The sequence below is a fragment of the Pteropus alecto genome, unplaced genomic scaffold (assembly GCF_000325575.1).
Source record: "Pteropus alecto unplaced genomic scaffold, ASM32557v1 scaffold39, whole genome shotgun sequence".
Classification (NCBI taxonomy): domain Eukaryota; kingdom Metazoa; phylum Chordata; class Mammalia; order Chiroptera; family Pteropodidae; genus Pteropus; species Pteropus alecto.
This window is the reverse complement of record NW_006443568.1, coordinates 5685254-5696805: the sequence shown is the minus strand read 5'-3', so window position 1 is coordinate 5696805 and position 11552 is coordinate 5685254. Positions and strand designations below refer to the sequence as shown.

The 11552-nt window shown below is 54.0% G+C and overlaps 1 protein-coding gene across 9 annotated transcripts in view; it reads right to left on the bottom strand.

Moving 5' to 3' along the window:
• Positions 1–11552, bottom strand: part of ADGRB2 (adhesion G protein-coupled receptor B2) — a 36473-nt gene that overhangs the window by 16356 nt on the left and 8565 nt on the right. For all 9 annotated transcript variants that reach the window (XM_006924308.3, XM_015599016.2, XM_025041477.1 and 6 more), the window contains exons 3-4: positions 1314–1397; positions 894–1058 (exon numbers count right to left, since the gene is read on the bottom strand). In XM_006924308.3, the coding sequence (XP_006924370.1) occupies positions 894–1058; positions 1314–1397 (249 nt within the window). The remainder of the gene's footprint in view (positions 1–893; positions 1059–1313; positions 1398–11552) is intronic.

Here is an 11552-nt window from a genome sequence, read left to right as displayed (position 1 = left end):
GATTTACCCTCACCCTTATCCCTCCCCGCTCCTCCCCATCCCCAGACCACGAGCAAGAAGCCAACATGGCAAGCCTGGTGCAAGAGAAGGGCCCCAAGCACACGGACACACAAATAGACACGAACCTCTACATGGACACTGACACAAAGAGCTCACACTCCAGAACACAGCTTGGCCCCAGCCCTTTGCAAGCTCCTGCCACAGCCCCGTGTACCAAGACTCCTTCCCAAGTAGCTCCACTTTAATTCCACAGCCAGGAACTAGCGTGGCCTAGGCACCACTGCACCCCCTCAGGGCGTGAGGAGCGGGACTGGCAGAACCTGCCCTGCCCCTCATGCCGGACCCCCTGTCCCAGGCAAGCGCATGCACATTCACAACTCCATGCTGAACTGAGGAAGGCGTCAGGGTCTAGAGGAGGCTCCCTGGGGAATGGGATGGGGAGTCAGAGGAGGGAGGGGATGGTCAGAGGAGGTTTCATTTTTTTTAAAGTGGCATTTGTCTTAGATCTCGAAGGACAGGCTGAATTTTGATGGCCCAGGTGGAGATGCCGGGGATAGGATGAGAGTAAGGAAATCCAGGGAGGCAGGAAAATAGAGGGGTGTTGGTGTGGCCAGAATGTAGGAAACATGGAGGCTGGGAACGTAAAAAGATAAGCTTGATTGCCAGGCCCTCAGCATCTGGGGAGTGATGTGCCCAGAACCAGCCCACTGGTGTAGGCCTCGGTCTGATTCGTCTGTGTCCCCAGTGCCCTGGGTGGGGCCGGGCACGGTGTGGGGGACAGTCAAGTTTGCTGAATGAAAGGAGGCAACCAACCACCTTTGGAAGCTTAACCTGCCCGTGTCCCAGGCAGGACCGGAGCCTGCAGGCGGACAGGGCAGGGAGGACGGGCATACCTGGGCAAGTGGCTGAATTGTTGCAGGGCCGGATCTCCCGCAGGGGCCCGCTGCACAGGGTCCCATAGGGGGAGGACACACAGGAGCGGGTCCGCACCTGCAGACCCTGCCCACACGTCAGGGAACACACGCTCCACGGGGACCACTCCTCAGCCGCCGGGTCTCCTACAAGAAAGGGACAGCGTCGGCGGCAGGGGGCACCTCCCAAGCACTTAGTCTCATAGGAATCTTCCTACCTTGACCCCAAGTGACAGACCCTTCAGGAGGCAACCCGGCCCTGCCCACAGGCCTCGTGTGGCAGAGAGAACGCAACGGAGCTCCAGGACATAGACACAGATGGGCACACGCCAAGCACACATGCCACCAGACGCCACACAGTCGGGCCCCCGCCACAGAGGAAGGGAGGCGGGCCCGAGTTACCTGTCTGTGCCAGGTATACCCCAGGTTCATCTGCAGACCTTGGCCACTGGGTTTTCACCTTTGGCTCCTCTTCAGGCTCCTCACCTGGAACACGGAGGTGGTGGCAGGGGCTCAGCCAAGGACAGCTCTGTCCTGCCAGAGTGGCGCAGAGAGGGCAGCCTTGCTCGCCCTCGGCCTGAGGGTCTGAAACCAACTGCAGGCGATGCTGAGATAGCGTCTTGTCCTGCCCCCTGCCCCACCACCCCCATTTTACAGATAAGGAAATTGAGGCTCGGAAGGCCACACAGGACTCGCCCACAGGCTCACAGCCATCTTTTCCTCCTCTTGCCTCGGCCAGACTAGGAGAGACTGGAGAGGAGTGGCCGCTCACATTGCTGAGCTCTGGGAGGCTGCTGTGCCACACCTATCTCCTTTAATCTCCTCCTAGAAAGTAGAGACCACCATCTCCGCTTAAAGATGAGAAACTGAGGACTAAGGAGAGGAAGTAACTTGTCCAAGACCACACAGCTTGGTGAGTCCGAAGCTCAGGCTCTTTCGCCTCACAGAGTTGACTCCTGGGGCTGACAAACAGCCAAGCCAGGCAGCTGCGACCACTTGCTAAGCCTGCCTTCAGGACACAATTCATGCCAAGCCAGGGGTTGGGTCTTAGGCCTAAATTTGGCTCCCCAAGCAGCACTGGACTATGACCTGGAGGGGCAGGTCAGAATGCCATTCCTCTGAGACTCAAAGGCTTAGGGCAGGTGCCTACCCTCTTCCCCACAATCCCTGCGGCCAGGAGAACAGCAGGTGCTCCAGGAAGCTGCTGCTGCCTCAGCCTCACTGGGCTGAGGCAGCTCTTGGCTGCCCTGATGTATGTGTCTGCTCTAGGCCTTGGAAGCACCACCAGTGCTGGAGGAGGGGCTGGGAGCTCCCATTCTCCAAAGCCAGTCCCTTCTGCTCAGACATGAGCTCATCCAGGCCCTCTCCCACAGGCTGGGTAGCAGGGATGGGGGCAGACATGAGTGTAGAAGGGAAAGACCCAGCCCATGAAGAGGCTGCTGGGCAGATGGGACTGGAATAGCATTTAGGGACAGAGTTCAGCCCATGCTGTCTCCAGACTAGAAAGTACTCCTCTCCCCCACCCCTAGGCCCTCTCCTATTTCTGAAAAACAGATCAGCACGGAACAGGCACTCTGTTCAAAGGAACCCAAGAAGGCTGTACTCTTTCTGGCCCCTGGCGCCCAGTCCGGGCTCTGCACTGGAGAGAAAGCTCTTCCTGACCAGACATGAAGAGTGGCCACGCTGAGGAAACCCGCTGTCCAACTGCCACTTAGCCCAGCTTCTAGTCTCATCAATTCCGGGGCTCTTCCCTCCACTTCAGCCACCAGTCCCAGGGCCCGCTCTACATCATCCCCAGAACTTCTCTACTATCTCTGAAACCTAGACCCCCAGGACATCTTCGGAGTCAGGCAACCCTGGATCCCAACTGGGGCGTGGGCAGTGACCAGCTGTGTGACCTTGGGCAATTGTCTTTGCTTCTCTGACCCTATTTTTACCTCTGTGAAACAATACTCGAATATCCCCTACCTCAAGGGCTGATGCAAGGGCTCCTGACGATAGACCATGAAGCCCTTTGCACCCTGCTCAGCACGTGACAAATGCTCAGAAGGCAGAAACTACCTGATTTGTTTTTACCTTCTCCCTTCCCCTCACAACCTCCATCCCTCCTGCACCCTCACATGCTACCCTCCAGCCACCTCCCTCTGAAAGCATTTTCAATCCCTTCTGGCCTCACTTTGGGCCCTGCCTCCATCAGGACCACCAAGAAGGTGCTGGTGCCATGCCTGCCAGCTCGTGAATCTGCTCACCCAGCCCTTCCACCACACCCGCTCAGCCAGTCCCCCACCCTGGATCCTTGTGACAAGCCGCCTTCTCCACGCCCACCCCCAGGCTGCTGAAGAAATCTACAGCTGTGCCAACTGGCACCACGACAGATTCAGGGCTGCACATCCGCTGGGTGCCCGGGCTTCTCAGCAGCCCTTCTCGGCTCCCTTCTCAGCCCTTCCCCATTCCCCACCTCGGCTGGCTGCGCCAGACCTTGACCTCTATCAAGCCCATCTCTATCCACTCTCTCTGCAACAACTTCTATACAGAAAAAGCAGAAGCTATGACACGGGAGCCCCCAAATTCTTGTCCACCTCTCCAGCTCCTAACTTTCCTGCAGCCCTTCTCCTTGAAAAGGCCAGCCCCTCCACCTGGTCCTCATGCCACTCCCAGTCCTTTCAGGTTCCATCCATTATCCATTCTACATCAGCATTCTCTCTCCTCATCATAGCCCTTTAATGTGCCCAGGCCTCCTCCATTATGGGGGAGCCCTTCTTTGACCTTCCTTCTTCCTCTGGCTGGACCTGAGACTTGTTCTGATTTTCTTCACCATCAGTGAATGGTCCACAGCTGGCACTCCAGTTTCTCACCTGCCACTCACGTCCTGACTCAAATGTCACCTCGCCTGGTAATCCACTGCAGTCTGGCTTCTGACCATATCTTTCTACTTAAACCGTTCTTGACAAAGTCACCAATGCCCTCCTTGGGCTAAATCCTATGGACAATTTTGCAGGCCTTGTCTCACTCGACCCCTGGGCAGCATTTGGCCATGTTGACACTTCCTGCCTTGAAACAGGAAGTTTCAACTCTCTTGCTTTCCTCCTGCCTCTCTGGCTCCTTGGACCCAGTTTCCCTGACTGGTCTATCTTCCTGTTGCTTCAGCCACCCAACGCTTTGTCTTCCAGTTTTCACTGTACACTTTGCACCCCTCCCCCAGGCTTAATTTATCCCCTACGAACGGCTGCTCCCAAGTCATTATCCCCAGAGACCCCCACCCTTTCACTCCTATCCAGCCTCCTGTCTCCTACACAGGTCTCGTGATGGGGGGGGCCCTCAAACTTATCTCTTCCCAAACATCTACCTGCTTGTTTCCCACGTTCTTCACCAGGAAACTCCTACTTGACCTTCAAAACCCACCGCAAATGACCTCTTGTCTGTGAAGCCTTCCTTACCCTCCACTCCTCGGGCAGAATTGGCTGCCCTCTCTTCTGTGTGCCCTCTCATTACAGATGATTCCATCTTCTAGCTGTCTGAACTTCCCCCCACCCATGGGCCCTTTGAAGGAAGGCTGTGTGTGAGCTATCTCCCTGAGCACAGTGAACATCAGCACAGAATCTGGCCCAACAAAATAGCAACAAACACCAGTGAACTCACAGCTCCTAGATTCTCCACCCCACCTCACCCCAAGGGGGCCGCTGGAAACGATCATTTATAATCTTGAGTATCAGCTCTGCCCAGCAGCCCTCCAGCCATTTATTAATGAACCTGAAGCCATTTATTAATAAACATTCTAGAGGTGTCTTCGAACTGTTGCAAATCCAGCCTCGAATGCCCTCATCCAGCTCCTGTTTTGGTGTCTTGACCATCATCATGTCTGTGACACCCCTCCCACACACACCAGCCTGGCGTCCAATAAGCCCATCAAACAGGGACATGTGACAGACCAGCCTGACTTGCCTGTCACGGACTCACACTGCTTCCCGTGGTCTCCATGTCCTCTAGTAATCGCTCACCAGCCATTTGAGAGACAGCCCCACAACATAACCAGAGGTGATGTTGGTGGTTTCCAGAATCCACCTTGACTGAAAATCAGAACAAGTCTCAGGTCCAGCTTGAGTCCCTCTCCCAGCCTCCTGGGCTGGGCTAGAGAGGGGAAGGAATAAGCCAAGCCCAAGGCCACACAGCTGGGGCCTGCACTGACTGCCCTCCCCTCTTCCCTTGCCCCCTCCATCAGAGGAGTGGCCAGCAATTTATTTCCCCTACATGTCAAAACCAGTTCTCCCCGAAGGGGGAAGAAGACAGATAAGACCAGAGGCTCATCTACTCAAACAAATGCTTATTCGGCATCTACCATGTGCAGGCCCTACCATGTTCAGGGCCCAGAACAAGGGGAATCTAAGAGGAAGCTGACCCAAGAGGACAAGGAGGGGTCCAAGAAGGGGTGTGAGTGCCCCTAGAACTCCCAAGTGTCCTACTGAATGAGCTCGAGGGCTTGTTGAACCAGGGGCTCTGATGCTCACAGGCCTACAATCTATTGGTTTGCCTACCTGGCTGCCAGGTGTGGACACAGACAGACCTGCAGACCTGCTGTCTGAGACAGGCTTTCCCACTCAAACCTCGATGACCTCTGAACGGTTCTGTTTTGTTTTGAATAAGGTAACATTTACTACACAGATGCTATGTGCCAGTCGCCATGCACTCCACATCACCTCATTTCATCCTCGTTAGGACAGGTTCTCCCATTTACTAGTGAGGAACGAGGCTCCGAGTTCTCACACTGGAGAGAGGCTGATGGGGATTCAAACCCAGGCCTGCCTGACTCCAGAAGTCATGCTCTTTCTGCTGAACTGCAATGGCTCTGACAAAATGCAACTCAACTTGGACTCAACTCAACTCCTCAGATATGCTTTTCCTAACTCCCATGGGACCACCGAGTTACTCCCTCGTCCCGCCAAAACCCCTCAGACTTGCTTCTATGATCCCGTTTCCACACTGCTTTCTAATTGTTCCTTTGCACATCTACTCCCTCTCACGCAAGGGGAGCCTGATTCTCCTCTGTGGCCTCCAAAGTGATTGTCTGAGAGCCAGCCTCCAGACACACATACGCACACACCCCGCTGAGGAACCTGCAGTGGCTTCCCCACGCTACAGCCACAGCGTCAACCTCTGAGCCTGGCATGCTCTGGCCCCTGCTGGCCTGTGCAGTCCTGTTCTCCCCTCCCCACCAGGCAGCCGAGCACACTGCAAGGCTATGTGGAGAGTGGGAAGGACACAGATTCGGGAGCCAGGCAGATGTAGGTTTGATTCACAACACTGCCACAGTCTTGCTGTGTGCCCTTGGGCAAGTCGCCTCACCTCTCTGAGCTTAAAAATCTTCAACTCAAAATAAAGATGACACTTCTTGGCACAGATTCATTGTAAGAATTAAAGGAAATGAGATATGGACCTCCTGGAGCACAATGAGCTCTCAATGAAAAGGAGCTGCCATCCCTTCTTGTTTTCCCTTGAATGTACAGATGCTTTCATCCCTCCACACATCTACTAATAATGGCGTTTCCTCCCCCTTGGAATGCCCTTCGATCTGCCACATCAATCTGCCAAAATCGTCTACATGTCAAATGCCACCTCTTCCAGGAAGCCTTCTTAGGCTGACCTCACAGGGGTTTGAGTATACTGGTCCCTTCTTCTGTGGCTTAGACCCCAGGCTGCCTTCTGGGCCCATCCCTCTTGTAAGAACCTAAGGGAGGGTCTCAATCTCCCTTGCCTCTTTTGCACAGAGGGCCTATCTCTGAGCAGCTAGACACAAGACAAGCATTCAGCAAACATGGGGCAGACATCCCTGAGGGCTCCTCCACCCAACCACACAGGGGCAACTCTTGTCTCATCCCTGGCACTGGCAGAAAGAGTGGACACAGGCTCTCTGCCATTTGAGCAGGTCTGCAGACCCTGCTCCCCAAACTCCACACGGTCCAGCCCCCTCAGCCTCCTTTGTTGAGAACGTGTTAAAAATAACCACGATAATCATCACTTCAGTGTGATTTACAAAGCAGTCCTCCCTCCCCAGGCTCTCTGCATCCTCCCTGAGGCTGGCCCCAGAGCCCTGAGTAGACACCAACTGGTCCCCTTGACACATGGCCCTCCAGCACCAGAAGTGCTTCTTGTACCCTAAGGGGCATCAGAACCCCAGGAGTGCAAGGGCAGAGGGAAGTGGCTTATGAAAATTCTCTGCAACTGAGATCCAGTGCAAGTGGGTATCCCTGAGATCAGAAACCCTGCCAGACCGCCAGTCCCCCTCCGATGACTTCCTTCCCAAGCTGCCAATCTACTTGCCCAGCCTCCCAACAGAGTGGCTGGGTCCCTGCCACCACCCCCACACGGCCAGGAGCTCCTCGAGAGCAAGGACCACGTCTGACTCACCCTGCCTCCCGCACGAGACCCAATTTCTTACTGTCTTACTTAAAGCCTTCAGCCAACAGGGTAAGGTCCCAGTGTTTGATGACGATACTCAGAGCCTTGGCCCCATCTCCCACCACTGTCCAGTAACTGGGCTACTGTCCAGTAACACCAGTCTACTATATCTCCCTGTAACCGGCACATTCACACCTCCGTGCCCTTGCACAGGCTGTTTGCTCTACCTCGAAAGCCCTTCCTCCTCCAGCGTTTCCTAAAGCGTGTAGTGGGAGATGACTTGGGGTGGCTCACAGACGTGTCGTTAAACAACACTGGATCATAGACAGAGGAAGTCATCCCCTTTTCATGTCTCTTTTAATTAGGGTGGCTATTTGCCAATCTGCCTGGGAAAGTCCAGGTTGCACCTGTCACTCTGATGTAATTAATAGTACTCCTCTCTCCCCCCTTTATAACCTCAAAAATGTCCTGGTTTCGATGATGAATTATATGGCCACCTTACTTTTAATCCTTCCAAATGCTTGAAAGATAAAGTTTCTGTACATTCGAGATTTTAATACCTCCCCAGCATGTGCTGATTTCTCTAACAAATTGAGAGGAGGGACAAGTATCTTGCTAGAATTTAATGTCGTTTTGTTTTCATTGTGGCTGTTTCCTTATCTTCTATTTCAGATAAATGATACACTTTTTCCATTTATGAAACAAATTTCTTTTCAATATAATAAATTTAAAAAGTAATTCAATTTAAGGAAAACTTTTACAGGCTACTGAATTCCTATTCACTCCTCAAAACCCAACTCAGAATCACCTTCTTTAGACTGCCTGCTCACATCTTTGTGGTTTAATCCCTTACTCTTCCTCCTCCCTTGACATCAGCACATGTACATTATACCTATTACGCTAAATTATGGCAACACACAACTAGCTATTAGAGAGTGACCACGTACCAGGCACTGTGCTAAGTACTCTTACTTAATCCTCGCTATTATTCTGTGGAATAGCTCTCCCATCCCCATGTCACAGGTGAGGAAGTGGAGGTAAAGAAACTTGCCCACGGTCACACAGCCAGTCAGTGGTGGGGTCAGAAATTAATTGAAGCTGGGGCTGGGTGACTTCAGCCTGTGGCCTTAACCACCACTATACACTAGTGGTCACTTTCTCCCACCACAGAGCAGAAGGACTGTCTGGTTCACCTGAGATCTCATTCCCTGGGTCGGCCCAAGGCCCAGCACAAACTCCATTCTGATAAAGACACGAAGACATGCATGATGAATGAGCTGGGTCAGCCCCTGCTGAAATGTCTGGGGGGTGTCTATGCCCCACTCCCCATCCAGTGAGAGCACACAGAGCTCCAGCTGGGCTGGAAGGATCTTCCAGGAAATGTACTGCATGTGCTGCTAGGTCTTCCCCAATCCTACCCAGAGAGAGGCCCTGTCTCCCTGATTCTGAGCCCTAAACAGACAAGTAGGCCTCCACTTCCTGCCACCAGACCAGGCTGGCCAAAAGAGGACAGCAGGGCCTGAGCGCTGAGAGGAGAAAGGCCAATCTAGGACTGAGCTGGGCAGGTCAGAGGCAGCTTCCCAGAGGAGACAGGGCTTCGAGCTCTGCTTAGAAGGATGCGGAAGTTCCGGATCACCAAGGGCAAGGGGCATTCCAGGTGAGGGAAACAGCCCAAGTAAAGGCAGGGAGGCCAGAAAGCAGGAGGTTCAAGGGCCAGTGAGGAGCCCCAGTTGAAAGGGAAGGAGAGAATTAGAAGGAAGGCTGAAAAGCGGGTGGCAGCTGAAGCCAGGGTGGAGCTGGAATGCTAAGCTGAGAAGTTCGGCCCATGATGGGGCGTCACTAGGGGCTGGATCAGGGAAGAAACCCAGAGAACTGGGGGTTCTGAGGTCCCAATGGGCACCACCTTGTCCAAGTCACACAACAGTAATGGCAAAGCGGGGATTTTAAACCACTCTTGCCTCCCAGGCCCAAAACTCACAGGACCACAGGCTCACCTGGTGGCCATAACTCAGGAATGGAACCTGGATGATGGGGAGGGTGGGCTAGCAGCAACCAGCCAAGGGTGGGACAGGGCCCCTCAGAGGAGGCAGGGAGTGTGGCAGAGGAGGGAAGGGGATTGCAAGAGTGAAAGACATTTTCTCCCAGGTGTCAGTGTGCACAGCCATCCCCATCCCCATCGGCTGGTGCCTCTTCAAGATTAGAGGATCAGTGGGTAGGAACTACAGGCTGGTGAGCGGCTCCCAGGAGCTAGCTAGACTCTGCAGCTGGCACTACTTCTACGACCTATCTTCCTACTCTGGCCTCAACCAGCCTCCGTGCCAGTCCTCCACTGAGCTCCTTCCTGCCTGCCTTGCCTTTCTTCCTCTCCCCCTACTTAACAGATTGCGGCAGCAAGATGGCACAAATTTATGGCTCAACTCACCAAAAATAACAAGAGATCTATCAAAGGCAGTTTGCGTGAAATTAACAGGCGCCTGTACCCTCTTGTCAAATGCACGCAGCTCTGAGGCAGGCCTAGGCACTCCACTCTGCCACTGCCCACCAGTTCCCGGCCTTGTGGCTCTTCCAATATCAACCAGCCCCATCCCACCTGACCTTGCCATTGATCTCGTTCCGGGTGTCCCATAGAAGGTGAGCACAGCTCCCTGCCTGGCAGAGGGGCCAGGGGGAGGGTCTCATTTTTCCTGTTCACCACCATCCCCACCAATCTTGTTCTCAGTCTGGCCGTTCCATGTGCCAGACAGTTCTCTTACAGCTGGCTCAGTGGGGAGGAGGTGAAGAGAAGCATGGAGATGAGGCCAAGGGCTTGGCAAAGGTGGTACTGCCACCAGACACAGAGTGCCCTGGGCCCCAATGATGCCACTGATCCTCAGATATTCCCTGCCACATGGAACAAACTGAGTCTTGCCCCAGAGAGGTTGGGTAGAAGGAAAGAGATGGCAAAGAGGAAGAATCTCTTGCCTGTCAGGGGAAAAGAAGGAGCTGTGCCAGCCCAGCTCTGGGCCCCAGTGTGCTGTGTGAGCCCACTTATGATGGCTGATGCCTGATCAACCCCTGCAGCTCCCCACAAGAGCCCTCCTGTAGGCAAGCCCATGGAGCAGCCTGGAAACATGCCAATCAGGACAAGAGGCGTGAATAGAGGTCAGGCTTCAGAACAGCTGGGAGCCAGGGTTCCCTGCTCAGAAATGTCACCAGGCTTCATGTCCAAGGACCATCAGCATCCAGTCTCCATCTAGCCTCAGTTCCAGAGGCTGAGGATAGTAGGGACGATGGTACCCTTCCTGTTGCCGGTCCTCTCTGATCCTCAAAGACACCCCGGCTAACAACCAACTCCTGCTTCCGGCTTCAACCAAGCCCAGCTGGCTGCTCCTGGCTCTGTGCTCTACATGGCAGCCTGCCCAGATGGTGCCCGCCCAGAAGGGCAGAGCCTTACTCCATCCACTGAGGACCACTGGGCCGATGGACCACAAGAAAAGCCAGACTAGAGAACACACCCTCTGCTGAGCACAATGTGGGAGGCTCCCACAGAGTGACAGGCAGTGGTGGCCAGGCAGGAAGAGTCATAAACCTCCTGATATACGCCTGGCACTCTCCGCAGATGTTCGACAAAGAAACGAAATTCAATTTCTTCCTGCAGGCACTAAATCCCAGGCCAGCCTCTAGGGCCTGTAACCTGCTCACGGCCTAGCTGTCACTGGGACGGCTTCATCGACTGCTGTTAAGAGGCCAAGCTGGCCTACGGGAGAGGCCAGAGCAAGGCCACTAGGCACTTGCCGTGGTTGGGCATGATGCCAGATGTCTCATGGGGGAGGCTGAGAAGCCCCTCCCCCAAAGCACTGTCATAATATACACCCCCTCTAATTAATTCAGGGATATCTCCCCATTTTACAGACATGAAACTGATGATTAAAAAAAAAAAGGGTGGGGGTATTAGTCAAAGGCAGTGCACAACTCCAGGACTCTGCCTGTCATTTTTTTTTAGGAATGGGGACAGATCATACTCCTCTAGTACTCCCAGCAGCCCTCACATGAGACCCTGTCTCCTCGTAACACTCTCGGTAGGATCTAGGTGCCTCTTCTGACTTACATTCCTACACAATATCCTCGTAATGATCAGCCAGTATTTGTTATGCCAAAGGGGGAAACTGAGGCCCAGCAAGAGGAGGGAACTACCTGCTGGTACCAGAGCTGAGAACAGGGTACCAGATCTGACTGCCTCTCACCCACTCCCTGCCAGGGCTACTGGAC